The following is a 17,649-nucleotide window of genomic DNA, read 5'->3' as shown; positions in this document are numbered from 1 at the left end:
GGGAGGGTTGTATAACTTAACACTATAATAATGTAAAGACATTTATGAGCAAAAGATCGATAAATGAATGCAAGAGGACATAGGCTAATTCATTGATTTGTCAACTCTTAATTGAATTATATTTGATCGGTTAAGGCTGGGGCTAAAAAAAAAAAAACTAAACGCAAAAAGAAAACCCCTCCACCCAAAACAAGGCGTTATTTTCCAATAATGATTGATACTACGCATTAACATAATAGGATGATTAGCACAAGCTTCCCTTGAGAACAACGTGATGTTTGAGAACGTGCTTATTTATAACTTCATAGCAAGTCCGGATACAGCTTGAGCTACACATTTTACTGCTCAAATGTCATAATATGCAAGCGGCTTTGTGAAAAGATTCGAAGCGTGTGCTATAAAGGCGGGTGCTGAATGTCTTTGATCACATAATCTCCTGTCATCATTTAATTCCTCGTTGATGTGCTGTTGCAAAAACCTGAGCGCGCTATCCCCCAGGTTTTTTAGGGGCGGAGTTTTCAAAGAAGTCATCATTTTATAGTCGTTAAAGTTTTGGGAAGAAATTTTGAAAGTGACAGAAATGTGTTGTCCAATATGAAGCGGAAAACGATTTGATCTCGTAATAAGTAACTAAACGCGATCTTTCTTTTTTATTCATAATTATTTCATCTTGGTTCTGAATAAATCTTAAGAGAGAGAATAAAAGATGGCGGTATTAGTATGTCCCTTATAATTTCAAAACATTATCAACGCAGTATATCATATATTCATCAACAATATTAACCTATTGAGTATACGGAATACTTTCATGGCGAATCTCAGACAGGATCGTTATTGATAAGATATCAGTGAACAAAAGAGAATTGTTAAAAGTACTGTTAACCATTGGGAGCAGTGATTAAAAAAAATGTTCGAGTTATCACATTTGATGCATATCAACAGGTCAGTTGTATCATAAAACATTCTACCTTATTAACATTTTGCAAAAAAAAAACTAAAAAATAAGGAGATATCAATATTCTTGTTAATAAACCATAAGAAACCAATCTTATTATAACTATTGTTTACATATTGTATATTCAACAATACTTAACATTATATTGATTATACTGATCAACATTTTTATATTGGTTCTTTCTATCCATAACTCACATTTTAGAACTATCTTGAAGCACCAAGCTGGGTTTTCGTTTCATCCAAATGGTAAATAATGCCTTCAAGATGCATTTACAGTTAAAATTACTTTCTCATACTTTTTTTTTTCGTGGTAGAAATTGTATTCTTACAATCCCTTATTGACGATTTGTATTTAACGAACATTGAATCTTTGACTGTCTGATGCACAAAATGAACAACTGAACTGAATAACTGTATAAGTGAACGTTTTGAAGTCTATAAGATAAAGAAATGCATTAATGTTCAACTAGACAGTGTGACATGTATAATTTATCCAAACCACACTAAAATATTTGTATTGCACAATGCTTTCATCTACAATGGCCCCAAAACTTTTGAATTCTTTGGATCCTGCATTACTATGAACTCCCGGCTTTTATACAATAATACGTAATCTTAGACATGAATTACTTTAACAGTACTTTAAATGGTGACAGCATAAAATAGAGCAATTATTCAAAAATAGTAGCACTAATTAATTCTCGGCATGTTTTTTGAATAGGTTCACATAATTATGAGCTATTATGTGTGTTGGTGTGGGCACTGCACACACGCTTGTTCATGTCCTTGCGTTCGTGTGTGTGTGTGTGTGTGTGTGTGTGTGTGTGTATGTGTGTGAGTGTTTGCGTGCTTGTGTTTGTATGAGTAGGGATACGATTTGTTTTGGTAAATACTGTAAGAATACGCACATGTGATTATTCTTGTTTGTATAACAAAATTACATATGGGAGGCAGTTGGATGATAGGATTTAAAGAAGTGATGAATTTCGTTCGATTAATTTGTTAATTGAGTTTACTGAAGGTGAAAATGCTGTAGTGTGTGGTTTGTGTAATGGAGCAGATGTTGATTAGTTTGATCAAGTTGATCAAGATAGCTTTTTTGTATTATGAGATTTATGCAGAATTTTACATTACTTTTGTATACGTGGTAGAATTTGCTATATCATTGAATGTGAAAAAACTGATTCAGGAGCACAAGTGAGAAGAATACAGCTGCTTAGTTTTGTTCAGACTAACAGTTTCATTGTGAAAATAAGCCTAATGTTAAATGAAATTCAAATGAAGAATATCATTAAAATGAGTATGTTGACTTCTTTTCTAGGGACCTATCCCACAACATCTGCTTTTCTGTGGGTTAAATTCCACTACACATTGTCTCAATTTTCAGATGCAAAGCATATAGTGCACGCTGATCAGTGATTTAGGAACATTCTGTACCTGTAATTATTATGTAAAGTTCAATATGTATACACGGGATTTTAAAACATTTGTCTTTCATTTATACTGTCTGACCGGAAGATCAACGCTACGAATAGTATTCATGGTAATAAAAATAGAAATTTAAATGCAGATGAAAATAAAATCAACGAAGGATGATAGCGGTCACGATACTGGTCACAGTGAGCGATTCCGTGATTGAAGATGACAAACTTATGATTATGATTATGATTATGATTATGATTATGATTATGTAGACTATCGGATGTCGGATGTCGGAAATATAATTAAAAAAACAACGCCAGCTAATAAGCAATGATGAGACGAAACATTACGAGCTTAAAGCAGTAAATGCAACCGACGTCCATTTTGTTTTTGCCTATATATGCGCGGAGGCTAATTCCAGTAAGCTCTTCAATTTTAAAAAGAAAAAAAAAAGGCGCGGAGTAATTCCCTCTTTTCTCCTTCTTTTTCCATATCCGTTATAGATTTTAAGACAGTTTGCTAGAAAATCTAAAATTACGCATTTTTAAATATCCATTTAAAAGCAGCTTCCTGCTCACCGCAGAGAGGGCCTTGGAAGGGGATTTACTAAACTGTGACGTATCGCTCAAGCCTCGCGATGCTTCGCTTGTAGTGAGTAAAGGTGCATCTGCCAAGAAATGTATAAAGCGCTTTTTTTAATACTAATATCTCCTGTCATTCACATGATGTCAAAAGCGACAGTGTTTGCGCAAACAGATGCTTCGCTACATTCACTGGCATAACAGCAGGTCAACGTTCGCTCGTGCCGGTTGCGAGTGTAGTTAAAGCGCATACTGCCAATCGCCAACCCTATTTTCAGTCCACAACCGAACTCGAACCGGAGCGCCATATGTATGACTAGATGCAAATCATTTGTTACTCTATCCTATATACTCCGTGAATTATCAAGCATCTCAAAGAGCAAGTCGTTTTTAATGAAAGCAGAAACAACAACACCAAAAATTCGTTATACCCTCAACAGGCTGGAACATATTGGGGGGGGGGGGGGAGGTGGCTTTAAAGCGTTTGACTTGGCATTGCGTTTATGAAAATTGAAATGTGTAGGAATTTGGATATCATTGCCAACGTCAATAAACCTAAATATCACTGTTGTGCATATAAAATTTCCACTCTTTCTTATCAAACTCACTATTGACTTGTCTGGAATTCCATATTCAAATTGGGAAAAATTTTGCATATGTCCAAGAGAAAGAAATAAAGAAAAGAAGTAGAAAATGTAGAACTACAGAATTATTTCAAATCCAAGCTTACAGTCCAAATGAGGACACATTAAATGATGATTGTTGTGAACAAATGTATATATATATATATATATATATATATATATATATTTTTATGTTTTGTGTAATGTTATATCGTTTATATCACTTCAGTCAATTTCCATTACAACATATTTGTTACCCCAAGGTTCCACAATTATGTTTTCTCAATTTACTTTGTTTTGATCATATTATGTAACCTCATTCTCTGTTACCAAAGAAAGGGAAATGTTTATGTTCTTTTCGAAAAATGAAATGAAGTTTGAATTGAATTGAATTGAATATATATATATATATATATATATATATATATATATGTGTGTATATGTATATATATATATATATATATATACACATAATTATGTAATGTCTCCTTGCCCTTGATGCATTATGATAACATTTCAATCAACTAACTCTGGAGGCTGAAAACACTTAGATTTCGATTGAGTATACTTCTGTTGGCTGGAGATGCACACGAAAAACACACTTTTTTAGTGAACAAATCGTTGTTTCTTGCTTTTACGTATAACACACACACACACACACACACACACACACAACCACACACACACACATGCACACACACACACATATATATATATATATATATATATTATATATATATATGAATGTATATATATATATATATATATATACATATATATAGCACGTGGGCAAAGTATGGACTGCAATGGCGGACAATGCTCAACTTTGTAGGAGCTCATGTAGTACAGTATACACTGTTGAAGGTTGGAAAGTTACTTTATTGGTGACTTAGCTGCACAGTCTATTGTACTATTGTATTATCGTAATATTTTACTATATATATATATATATATATATATATATATCTAATTATAGTTTCTTTTCCAAGTAAGTCAACATGAACTATAAAAAGTCAAGGTTCTTCCTTGTACAACGCATATCTTTGTTGAAGGATAATCTCACGTGTGAGACCTTTATAATTATTTGATGTATGTCAAGATAATTTTTTTTTTACCTTTACCTCATTTACGCCATTAAACAGATTGGTGTGCGATGGTGGCGTGTTGTACTCATCTAAAAAAAGAACGCTTGGAGGATACAAATATATAACTCTCTATCAGAGGTGATGGTGGTAGAGGGGGTTGAGAAATAGATGACTGGAATGCGTACGTGAGGAGGAAGAAATCGGCGTTGGAGATATACAGCGAAGCAACCAATGATACCGTGATCGACAATGCCGATGTCGACGATGACGATGATGCCTTTGGTCACGAAGATGGCATTGACGATGTCGATAATGAAGATGACGATAATAATGATGACGATTATGTAAATGATGTTGATTGAGAACAAGAGAATATTCAGCAAATATGATATGAGGTGTGAGTTTTCTTTAATTTGTCTGCCTTCTGTACAAGTGAATTTTGCTGATCTACCAAACATGACAGAAAAAAGAAAAGGAACCAGCGGGAATTGAAAGCGGGAATCGAAGCAGTAATTGACAGGTAATTGATGATAACAATAATAGCTAACGATTACGATGGTGAACAGGACGTAAAATCTAATGAAGAATCACTGCAAAATGCCGGTAACTTAGATGACGATAATGATTACGACGATGACATCAACCATAATGATTACTGGCCGCAGACAACGACGATAAAAAAATGCTTAAATATTGATAACCATAATGACAATGGCTGTGGTGATAATGGCGAAAATTTTGATGAGTTATTCTCAGATGACGAGTGGTGTAGATGATGAAGACAATGACGATAATGAAGACAGCCCTGAAAAGTATAATGATAGTATTAAATATGACTGCATTTTCAGAAACTAATTTGCCTATTTGTCTTTTTTAAAGGAAAGATAAATGAAAAGATAAAGAGTATAAACGGAGAGCTAAAAAGTAACTAAATATAACCAGCGGTAAACCAACGTTTTGATAGCATGGTTTCAAGCTATATTTGTGCACTTGACAGTAGAGGTCAGGTAAGCCTTTCACACTTGCAAATCTTAAAAAAAAAGAACAAGAAAAACCACACCACCAGAGTGCGATCTTACAAGTTTGCGGTATCACACAGTTGACCATCGTAATAATAGCATACATAATACACGTGTGGGCAAAAATAATGTACACTGATTATGGAAGAACACATGTACACGGACACACGTACGCGATCCCTTATATTAAAAGGGGAACTAACCGCACCACCTACGGAATCACATGATTAATCAAAAAGAAAATAAATGATGTTACTACAACACATCTTAGCCTCAATTTCTTCTCTGTTTTTGTTGCCTACCCCTGTGCCCCTTCCCCAGGAATCCGCGTTCCATGGTTTCATGTTGCTCGTGTTGATTGAAAAAAAAAATAAAATGTGCAAGTTTTCACACCTATTTTAGTTCTAACCACGAACACGTGACGAGAAAGACTCAACGGGACAACTGGGCGCGTCAGAACATTGCAAACATCATGATATACACCCCTAAAAATTTCCGGTCCGGAAGTCATCATTTACGGCAGATGGCTCTTCACTTCCGTTATCGAGACATGAAAATGTGTGCACTCTCAAAATAAGGTTCAGCCACAAAGGGATATAATAAAAAATTATATTTAAGTCAAGGGCCTCTTGTGTGCAAAGACCTTTATAACTTCTTGCTATAGGTCACGGCGAGAGTGGTGTTCAGAGCAATCATAAATGATTATGTAGCATTAGCGTGCAATCATAACATTATATATAAATGACGCTCCAAATTATTATTGCCTAGCCGTGTCCCATGTAACTTTTTCTGTTCCCGTTCCCGCGAATATCGCCTGTGTCGTTTGTTTCTCGATCTCTCTTTATATTGCTGCTTATCAAAGACTTTTGCTCATTTTATTTTCAACGATTTTGTGCCACTAGAAGCCAGAGTGGATCGTTTCTGCATGTGTGTGTGTGTGTGTGTGTTTATTTCGTGTGATTTTGTAAAAGATGGAGTCAAATTACATTACATTACAAATTGGGTGAAATATACCTTTAGTCATATGGGGGGGGGGGCGAAGAATAAATAAAGATGATGATGATGATGATGATGATGATGATGATGATGATGAATGTACCATATGAAGAAAATCGATAGGAAAATATTAGGATGATGTTGAAGTGACAGTAATAACTATTATAACATTTCATTTTATTTTCGTATTTCTCAATGATAAATGCATGAAATGTAACAAAATATTGCTGATACATAATGTCCAGCTTGGATACACAATAAAACATTACTAACATAAACCATAGGTACATGGTCGATGTGTAAGAATTTTTATCAAAATAAAAATGCTTTAGCGAAATACGTTGGAACATACCGCAAGCTTGTTAAGCGTGGGTACCAACCAACCAACAGAAGCTGTGACAGTAATAAACACATGATGATAATGATGATGATGACGATAATGATAGTGACAATTCTCGAGATGGTGCTGACTGTTGAGATTAGTATCTCGAAAGATTGACTGACTTTTGGATTTCAGTCATATTTGCATATAGGGCCAGAAACGTACAGAACTGTCTGAAATAAACACCAAATTCACGGAAATGTCTTCAAAGTGCACAATCCTACGTCTTGTTCAAGTTGGCATTAATGAATAGAGTAATCTAAAAACCAAAGGAATTGGATGGTGGAGGTTTCGATAGAATTGGGCCTAAAAGGAGAAAGTCATGGGATCTTGTGTCTCCCATGCCTGCATACAGTACGTGGGTATGTATACTCGCATAACACTCAGGTTAGGCAGAGGTGATGACGTCATCATGACACAAAGTTCCGACTGACCTATACATAAATGAAGAGCTTAAATCCATAATTTTTCAATGGATTTAAAGCCTTTTGCTTGCAAGCTCTTTAAATACTAACCCCCCTTTCTGAGATGGAATGATTAAGCAAGTTATATAAACAAGTAGTGTGGACTTTAAGGGTGGAAAGGGAAACAGAATTTGAGTAAAAGTTTTCTGTTCAAAACCAAAGAGAGAGAAAAGAAATGATGACCTCATCACCTCCTCCAACTTGCTTGTATACAGACAAAACAAACAAACAAACCCACCAAACTACAACAGCGATTATTGTCTGTTTCAAGTATGATCAGGTGCTTGATTACTTCAATGTATGTCTCATGTGTGTACTTCATTTCATTTCATTTCATTTCATTTCATTTCATTTCATTGCATTTTTTCATTTTCATTTTCAACAACAAGTATAAATGTCCAAAACATATCGTGCTCTAAACAAACGAACAAATAACCAAACAAATAATTACAATATGCACGCATAGACCCAAAACATTCGTGAGATTCAACAGTCTTGACATATATTATGTGTGCGGGGAGAGGGTAGTGCGGCGGTGACTAATATCATTATCTCCCTTAATTTCAACATCTTGGTACCCCATCGTATTTCCTCTTCTTCTTCTTATCGTTATTATTATTATTAATATTATTATTATTATTATTATTATTACTATTATTATTATCATTATTATTATTATTATTATTATTATTATTATTATTATTATCATTATTATCATTATTATTATTATTATTATTATTATCATTATCATTATGAATATAATTTTCATTGCTATCATCATTATACATAATGATGCACATCAACAGGGACTAAAGCAATAAACCTCGTGAAGACTATTATTTGGAACCACGTCGATTAGGAAGGTCATTCGCCAACAGTTGCAAGAGATTTCTTCTGTATTCCGTAATCAGAGCCACCGGAGCACACCGAAACATGTGAATACATACATGACTGGCTACATACCTACAAAATCACACATCCTCTCTCTCTTTTTTTTTCGTCCTGCAGGATCGAGTAAGTAGCTTTGCGTAAGCTTCTTCTAACTCTCTTACATGAATCCGAATCGTTCAAAGCGGCAGGATATTTGGGACTTCGCGTCCTTTTTTTTTTTCTTTCTAAGGCGGATTTTTGAGCTCGCGTCTAACAAGTCCGATTTCTCTTTCCGTCTTCGGAATGAATGAATCGAGAGACTTAGAGTGGCGACAAGGTAGAGACAGCTGCTCTTTCTGCAAGAGTTAAAACCATTACATGATGCATAGATTACAATTACAGGCCGAGCTGTGCCATAATACACAATCATTCCGAGGTAAGGTATCAGTTTTCTTCGTATACCGTAATTCTTTAATACGTCTGCTATGGAGCGTCCTCGTAGAATATCTTAAACAGGTTGGATGCTTGTTGTTACACCATTGGTATATCATATCTGGAGGCATACAATATGATGTTATGTATGAGGAACCACCTAGTAATTATAGCTTTGCATTCTCACAGAAACATGAAATAATACTACCGGGTAACGTATCTCTCTCCGATATTGCCTTACGTCAGAATCCATCGTATATCATGTTTTCTAAATATCAAAACATAATTACAAAGCATCAATGCTCATAGCAGAAAATTCCTTAATTACATTCATGGTTTACAATTTCCTTTTTTTTTTAAATGGCGTCAAGGAAATTGTGATAAGATTTATAAAGCGATTTGCGCCTGATGGGGAAACTGCACAATTATTTCAATTCAATTCAATTCAATTCAATTCAAAAACTTTATTTCATTTTTCGAAAAGAACACAAACATTTCACTTTCTTTGGTAACAGAGAATAAGGTTGCATAATCATGTTATTTACAACTTTTCAACACTGTGAAGAAAAAAACGGAGAAAATTTCATTTTTTAAAATCCACATATACAAGAAGCAAAAACATAAAATACAATCAGAGAAGTTTGCGCAGTCTGCAATAAGCTTCCCTGAATAGTTGATGTTTACAAGAGCATTTTCCACAAAATACAAAGCGCTTTGAGATGTCGCCATTGGGTCAGCATTGGAGTCAAGCTAGAAACAGATCAACTGGGTCATAGTGGCGATGTAGATTTAATGGTTGCATGGTGTTTTAGTATAGATATGTTTCGAACTCTGTGTTTGATTGGTTCGACTGTTAGTGAATATTCAGATGCGAAGGGAGCCCTGTCTAGAGCAGTAGAACAGGAAGCTGCACTCTATAGATGGGTGCACAGTTCAATGGGAAAATGCCCAATCTGTATTATACATGTATAATCATGTTTCCTACTTACTCCTTGAGACTCCTTGAGGCTGCCATCACCATCAAGCACTTGCTTAGAATTTGGTAGGCTCGTGCATTTTTTCTTCCTCTTTACCTGGAAACAATTAGTGTAGTGTCGATTCCTTTTGATCTCATTGTCGCTGTGTTTAAACTTTAAAGTTTGTTGTGATCATCATACTATAAATGTAAAAAGTTTTGTTTTTCTATTCTGTTGTCAGATACACTTGTCATTTTCATATATGATTTCCTTGAAAAAAAAAATGCAGAAACAAAATCGGACTGAACTGAACTGAACTGAACCTTGAATGAACATGTCGAACAAGGCAATCTTCAGTGTACTTTGGTGTTCTTTTGTTGACTACTTTGTAGCCTACGTATATACGTAGACCACAATAGTTTGAATGATATTTTATCATTTATCGTATGGCAGCGGGAGTTTTTTTTTTTCAGATTCAGATTCAGATTTATTCAACACTTTCAGTAAAAACAGAGGAAAAATACAGAAAATTGACAACACCATACTATAACAAGAAAAGAGTAATCACAATAAACATCAGTATAACATTACGAATATACAATACATTTGAAAGTGTTCGGAGACAGACAGAAAGGCTATACCTTACATAAAAGTCCTGTCCCCATAACATTTCATAAATAAAATATCAAAATATTGATTGAATACATTTCTTTATGAATTAATACACACATACATACGCGCGCGCGCACACACACACACACTGACATGTTTTATAAGAGAACAGTTTATCACACAATTTCGGCATACTGATTTAAAACATGCAATCTCAAGTTTTCTCTTAAACACATTCAGCGATGAACTCTGTCTTTTTTCGACCGGAATCAAAAGGTTAGGATGAGAGTGAGAAAAATGAATGAATTTCGACCTAAAATATACTTCATAACTTTAGTTTGGAACATCTCACTTTTAATCATTATCATGTTGCTTTTTGGACGTCATCATTCAATCAAGGAAATTCAAGGTGCTCGCATTGATATTAAAACATTGTCTGTATAAGAGCCTGCAGTAGAGCATGCAAATGCACCATAAGCTTGAAAAACAGGAAAAAAAACAAAACTGAGATGAAACCTGACGAAGGAAACCCAATTTTAGAATCCCACCTACCCAAAACAGAACATAACAAGAGAAAGAACAAACCAAACCAGACAACATACCTCAAAACTGTAAACAAAAGAAATAAATCAAATCATAAAAGTAAGCAATACAAAAACAGCAAAAAAAAAAGAGTACTGTCTGTTCTGCAGTACGTTCACAGATGATATTCTTGATCTCAACTGACTAAATACAGTAGATCAACAGCAACCCCATGCTAATGATTGTAAGAACAATCTAACGTCTCCTCAAGTTGACGGCTGAACAAACCCCCTCACACATTTCCGACTCTTCCTCCACGCCTTGATTGTACATATAAATTACTATTAAAATTTTGCTAACAGCAGGAAGAACAAAATACAAATAAGAATTTTATGTTTGCTTGCATGTTTGTCCGTCTTTCTGGCAAAGTCTCCGTCCAGCAGTCTCTACTCAAGTTCCTCTCTCTAGTACCCACCCTAAATTCAGAGATATCATGATGATAAGGATATCAGGAAGACCAATAACATCAGTTAGACTGATACCAATGGTAGCAGCAGCAACACCAATTATGATAATTTGGATAGTGATGATGAAAAGATTTACAACTACAATAATGATGATAGACCTGATTGATATTCTATCTCAATCCTCTGCCTTCTCGCGCTGGGAAGCTCGTCTGGATTTTCGTTTTAGAGCCGCAGTAGCGATACGAGATGAGGACAGTCACAAACGTTGTCAGATGTCGTCTGCCGTTGTGAGCCTAAATGCCATTTGACAAGCGCTGCACATGTATACATGGCAGCAGAAGTGATGAATGTCGGAGGTATTCGAGCGATTGATCGCTCGCGAGTGTTAAAGCAAAGAAGCAGCATGACAAAAAGTGCGCCTCTCTTATAGGAGAGCGATTGAGCAGCTCCTCTTCCAGAGCCCATGTCAGAGCAGAGCCTATTACAAAACCGGAGAACCAGCGTCCGGCATTCGCTGAGGATTTGGGAGGTTAACCGCCACACGCGCTTTGCACAACACTTACCAACATCCGCGCTCAGCAGCAAATAGGGGAAAAAATAAGGTTGTTAGTTCAGGCGATGACCTTTTAACCAATGGGAAGCCAGGAATTGTTTCGCATCGCACTGCAGCAGTTTTTTCCGTTCGCACCGCCGGGTATACACCGTGACAGCGATTCGCCCTCAATAATCATTTCGCGACTGTGCAGTGTGCAGTGGAATTACTTCTCGGAATAGTGTTCGGCGTATTTGTGACTGTGTGTTTCGGAGTCATTAGGAGAAGAAAAAATATTGATGCGTCGGTGACAAGATAGAACAGTGAGCCATTACACAGAGTCGTTCCCTCCGAGCACTCCAGAAATGACGCAGGGAGAGGAACATCGTCACGGGACAGCGGCGGCAGAGTTTCGGCGCAATCTCGAGTTGTCGCACCGTTCCGATCCAGCTGGTCCCTCCCCTCAAGGACTAGCGGCGACGGAGGTGTTTCTTCCGCCTTCCCGACGGCCCGCTGCATCCCAATCTCACGGCGGGGAGGACGCGCGGACCCTTTTGCAGTTCGTCCACCACGCATCCTGCGACATCAAGGCGGCCCTCGATCAGGGAAACTACTTACATCGACAACGTAAACAGCTTTCTCCGACCTCATTATCTTCGGAGAAAAATTCAGGCAGCCAAGACGTCGTGAGAAACGATCCGTCACCCATTCGACGATTTTCACCTGAGAGCATGCTTTCTCATCACTACAAGCGCTATCTTCATCAACCTCATCATCAGCACGGACAGAGCCCCCAGCATCACAAGCGGGAAAGCTATGTCCGTGACGACATAGACGCTGACAAAAGTGACGCTCCTCCACCGCGCAATACACGAGACGTTTTTCTCCCGCAATATGAACGACACCAACCACCGTCCGAGCCATCGTCTGAGCGCCAATTTAGATTCGACAGCAGTTCTAAAGATGTCGAACTCAGACCAAGAGATGGGCGCCAGGAAATGAACGACGAGCCGGCAAACCGCCGCGAAAACGAGCTCAAAAGTCTGGATCTGTTCAGGTACGTCGATTCGCTGCGGGAAAAGGATTGTAAACAAAGCAGAGATGAAGAGCGACAGCCATCGGAGTGCGATAGCAATAGTGGGAGTGAAAGGGGGTCGGAAAAGAGCGATGAAAGCAGAAATATCATGCCAGACGATTCCCATGACGATGATGGTACGAGGCTGAACAGCGTACCATTGAGAAAGCGACGACTACCAGCCTCCTTCTGGCAGGAGCCGAAGGGGAAAAGCGACAATCACAAAATTCGACCCACCGATCACGGCGGCATGGACAGCCAGCCGCGATCGTTCGTTCATCATCCCGGTCTAAGTCTTTTCGGGCAGCTGAAACTCCCTATCCCGTCGCCGTTATCGCCGGGACGATTCGACTTTGACTTCGGACTCGGGCGCCCTTTTGGAGCTGAGAAGAATCCGTTCTTGTACCCGACTACCTCATCCTCTTCTCCGTTTCTAAATCTAAACTTGCCTTATCGCCCGCACTTGCCACTATCCCTGCCGGGCACGACAATCGACGACCGTCATCGGCACGCTTTCCCCGTATCGTGCGGCGGCAACGTGTGCGTTTGCCACCTGCAGAGTCTGGCCGGCTGCCCCTCGCATGTCTGCGAACCGACATCGAACGGCACCCCAGGAGTTTTCGGCAGAGGTCCAACGCTGCCCCCGCTATCGCCCATGGACGCAGCGCCGTCTTCGGCTCTGGCATTGAGCAGATGGAGCGCCATGCAGTCTTCGTTGACTGGGGGCGAGAGCCCGGCCGACATCCTGGCTGGTTATCCCATGCCGCGCGTGCTCAAGCCCATCCCAACCAAATCATTGACATCATACCCACCGCGCTTTCATCCGATTTTCACCTGAACATGTACAATGCAAGCTTTCAATTTTGACATTGAAATTGAATTCATGGAGTATACCTACTGTGTTCTTGCCGTAAGAAAAAGGAAATCTTTTATTCATGTTAGGAATAATCTCGGTGGGGAAAAAAGAAAAACCAAGACGAGATTAAAAGAAAACCCCGGAATCAAATTAAAAAAAAACCCAGTGTTTTTGGTGCTTGAGATTTCATATGAATTCATCCGCTTTTAGAGTGACTTGGATTCGACACGGTGTAAAACGTCAGGACGTAATCGGATTTTTGTTTTCTTTCTGATTAAGCTGAGCTTCTTTTTTTTGTATATTGTGAAACGTTTGGTAACTTGCAAGAAAACAGCGTGAAATACGTCCTCTGCTGTGCAGTGCCTTTTGGGGTGATATGACAGAATTGATAGTACGCGACATTCGAGAGTATGTGTTTCTTACTATTATAGTGTGACGTCCAGTTGCAAGCAGGACTTGCGAGATTTTGAGGAGAGCGAGGACATAATTATGCCACGTGACTGGAGTATATTTTGCCACAATCTTACGACTTAACACGGGTAATGGAAGCCTTGGAAAGGAACGGTGTGCTTTGAGTAATCTCTCTTGTTGTGCCATGACAACCCAATTTGAATTTGCAACTTTTCCACACATTTTAACAGGAAAGTGTACAGACAGGTCAGTTCATAGGAACTAACCAAATGTGTGTATTTGTGTATTATGTTTATTTCCATGTATTGAGTTGAAGAAACTTTACATAGAAAGCGACGAGGTGACTGGTTGTTTTTTATTCTCAAACAGTTATTAGATTTAACAGGTTGAAAAATTTAAAGTTGTCCCACTGGTTCCGAAATTTGCAATCTAGGAATGAACAAGTGTCCTGATTAAATTGAAGTTTCTTGAAGTAATAACACGGAAATCATGTTCTATGTATGTGCGTGTCACACTATCTAGGAAAAGATTCTTATTTCAACCACTTAAAGATGTCTGATGATAATCTAGAATAGATAATAAGGGAGTGAGTGAAGCATCCTGGTCATCATGATATTTTGCTGGTGACCACAGGTTAAAATTTTTAAAGAGAATCATAACCATTCAGAATTTCGGCTACGTTTAGATCGTAGTGTCATTATGAGGTGCTACGTAGGATTGGCCGAATCAAATCGACATACATGTAATATTATGCCAACTCTCTCATCTTGAAACCAACAAAGGTTTCTTTCGTTTGAGTTCACTGATCCTTGTATTTTCCCTTCCAATAGTTCCAAATGTTTGTGAAATTATTCTATTCGTAGGACTTGATCTGAGAGTGGCATCTCTCATTCAATTAATTGCAAATCAATCTAATTACCTCCATGCACAAGTCACTTTGCCGTTAGAAGACCTTCCGACTGTACACAAAACTCGTCGATTTTTTTTTTAATTTCATTGGGCATGTAAACAGATTTAAGGTCTAAACTTTGGGAAACAAATATCCTCGTGATTCTGCAGTTGATATTTCTTCAAGTTCCAATTTCTCGTCAGACAGATAATGATCACAAGTGGGAGAGAAAATTCACCTTAAAAAAAAGAATAGCTTTATACCTCATGGTGTTAAGAAGGTACATTGAAATTAGCTAGCATTTAAGATACTTTATATTTTCTTTCTGTTAATGAGCGCTTATTTAATGTAATTTGGGAAACACGATAAGAAAATCTGTTGAAGAAGACCCTGCGTTCGAGTATTTCATTCTAAGATTTTCTGTTTTAGTCGGCACCTTTTCTGGATGATTTCAGGAATTCATCGCTGCAGTATAGTTTTAAATGTCTAATTGATATCTTAGCAGTTAAGGGTTATTTTCTTTCTGTGACGTAATTATTCAATTTAATTTCGGAAACACAAAGAGGTAAGCTGCAGCACTTGATGAACTGGAGAATCTGTGGAAGTAGATCTTGTGGTGTTCCAGTATTTTAATGTAGATGTTTACTTTTGATATATTTGCTTTTCTAATCACCCCGGAATTGGGATGATTTAAGGGATTGATTGCTTCCGTGTAGTCTTAAATGTCACATTGCTATAATTCAGAAATATCTTGAGGTGAGTTATTTGAGGTAAGCGGATCTTGGTTTCATACCCCACTCTTCCTAAAAGTCTACTTTTAATGAATGGTGACAGACAATGAAATAGTTCATCATAAATCTAAAGACACAGTCAGCCTTTGAAAGATAAATCCACTTCGGAAGGGTTAAGAGTTGGGTTACCTAAAATACAATATGAATGTATTTTGTGTTCGATTACCATGCAATGACGTAATTCGGATGGGTCAGTCTTCTTTATAAGTCAGTCGTTAATATTTTTGCTATGCGAAATGAGAAACTGCGTATTCTTCTGCGCACGCTAACTAATCGAGCAAAAACGATGATTAATGACATAATTGACAGGTTCATGTGGAGCATATAGCATGTATAATAAGGCATGGATTGCTTATTGAGGCATCTTGTAGCAGGCATGTAGCAAACCTATGACTTCTTCAAATTCTCCTTGACGCCAGATCAAAAACACCATGTGACTTACGGAAGCACAATAACGCAACGTCGCTAGAAATTATAAATTCCGAAACGTAACATCGACTTTGGCGGTCAAAACAAAAGGATATTTTGCCACTATTTGCTTTTATACATATCAAATCTATCGCCATTAACGCATCAGAACAACAAAAAAAAAAAAAAAAAAAGAAAGAAAAGAAAACTCCTGCTGCCGAAACATGTAAAACTAACAGTTTGATGAAATAGAAATTATAATTCCCGAAACGTAACATCGACTTTGGCCATGTTGGCGGTCAAAACAAAAAGATATTTTGTCAATTTGTGCTTCTATACATATCAAATCTATCGTCATTAACACAATGATCACAACAAAAAACAAACTCCTCCTGCCGAAACGTGTAAAACTAAGAGGTTCGATAAAACCTGGATTCCATTTTCTGCTATTCGACCAGTTATTATGGATAACAAGTGTACTTGCCTGCTTGGGAACAGGTTTCTTGCATAACGCCAGGTGCCGAGGGCAAAACGCGTGATACAGTTGGCATTATAGCTTTCTTACTAAACACAAAGCCATTAGCTGATCCTTTACATAGACAGAACGTCGCTTGGAAACACTTGAAATGGCGCCAGTATTGTGCTTCCCAATGATTGTGATGCGAATGTTCAAATGTTTGACATGTTACGAATAGGAGGGAGTATAATATTCCGTTCTGATTTCCTACTGTATTCTTTGTAAGCACAAACAATAGCAGAATCAGTTACACGATCCCAGTCTGGTGTTCGCAGAAAACGAGCCCACATGTACCGCCTATTCATATTTACGTCCGTACAGGATTCACTGTTTGATGAGTTTTCTCGTCAGCTCAAATGTCTGTGCCGCATTTTCCCACTCGCTTTTACTCGGTCAGTGACCCAGTTTTGTATTGACTCGCTGAGTCATAATCCCAAAATTCTAGCTTTCTTCTGTTTTCCTACTTTTTGTCAATGTAGATGTCATTGCAATAAAGAATGTGGTAAGAAAAGGATTCAAACAGTTGACGCACATTGGTTATTCGTCATCCCCATGAAGAGGTATTTTATTGTGATTGATTAACTACCAGAATGTTACACAGAGAGACAAAGGAACCCATGAAGTCAAACCATGGAGGTACCTCCGTAATTGGTCAAACATGAATTTTGTGAATGTAAAGATGCCAGTGTGTAAAGGCGCGATACACACCGATACATGCAAATGGCATGAGCAGTTCAACAGTTGATTAACACACTATATCCTCAATTCGACTCATCCGGTCC

The 17,649-nt window shown here is 37.7% G+C and overlaps 1 protein-coding gene across 1 annotated transcript; it reads left to right on the top strand.

Moving 5' to 3' along the window:
- Positions 1–12,285: 12,285 nt before the first annotated feature.
- Positions 12,286–14,666, top strand: LOC139745308 (uncharacterized). The gene has a single exon (XM_071655705.1). It carries the CDS (start codon positions 12,286–12,288, stop codon positions 13,831–13,833), a length of 1,548 nt encoding a protein of 515 aa, XP_071511806.1. The 3' UTR covers positions 13,834–14,666.
- The last annotated feature ends 2,983 nt before the right edge of the window (positions 14,667–17,649 follow it).

The sequence above is a fragment of the Diadema antillarum genome, unplaced genomic scaffold (assembly GCF_040938485.1).
Source record: "Diadema antillarum isolate AM-2024a unplaced genomic scaffold, OU_Dant_1.0 seq00001251_RagTag, whole genome shotgun sequence".
NCBI lineage: Eukaryota > Metazoa > Echinodermata > Echinoidea > Diadematoida > Diadematidae > Diadema > Diadema antillarum.
This window is presented reverse-complemented; position numbering and strand designations above follow the sequence as displayed.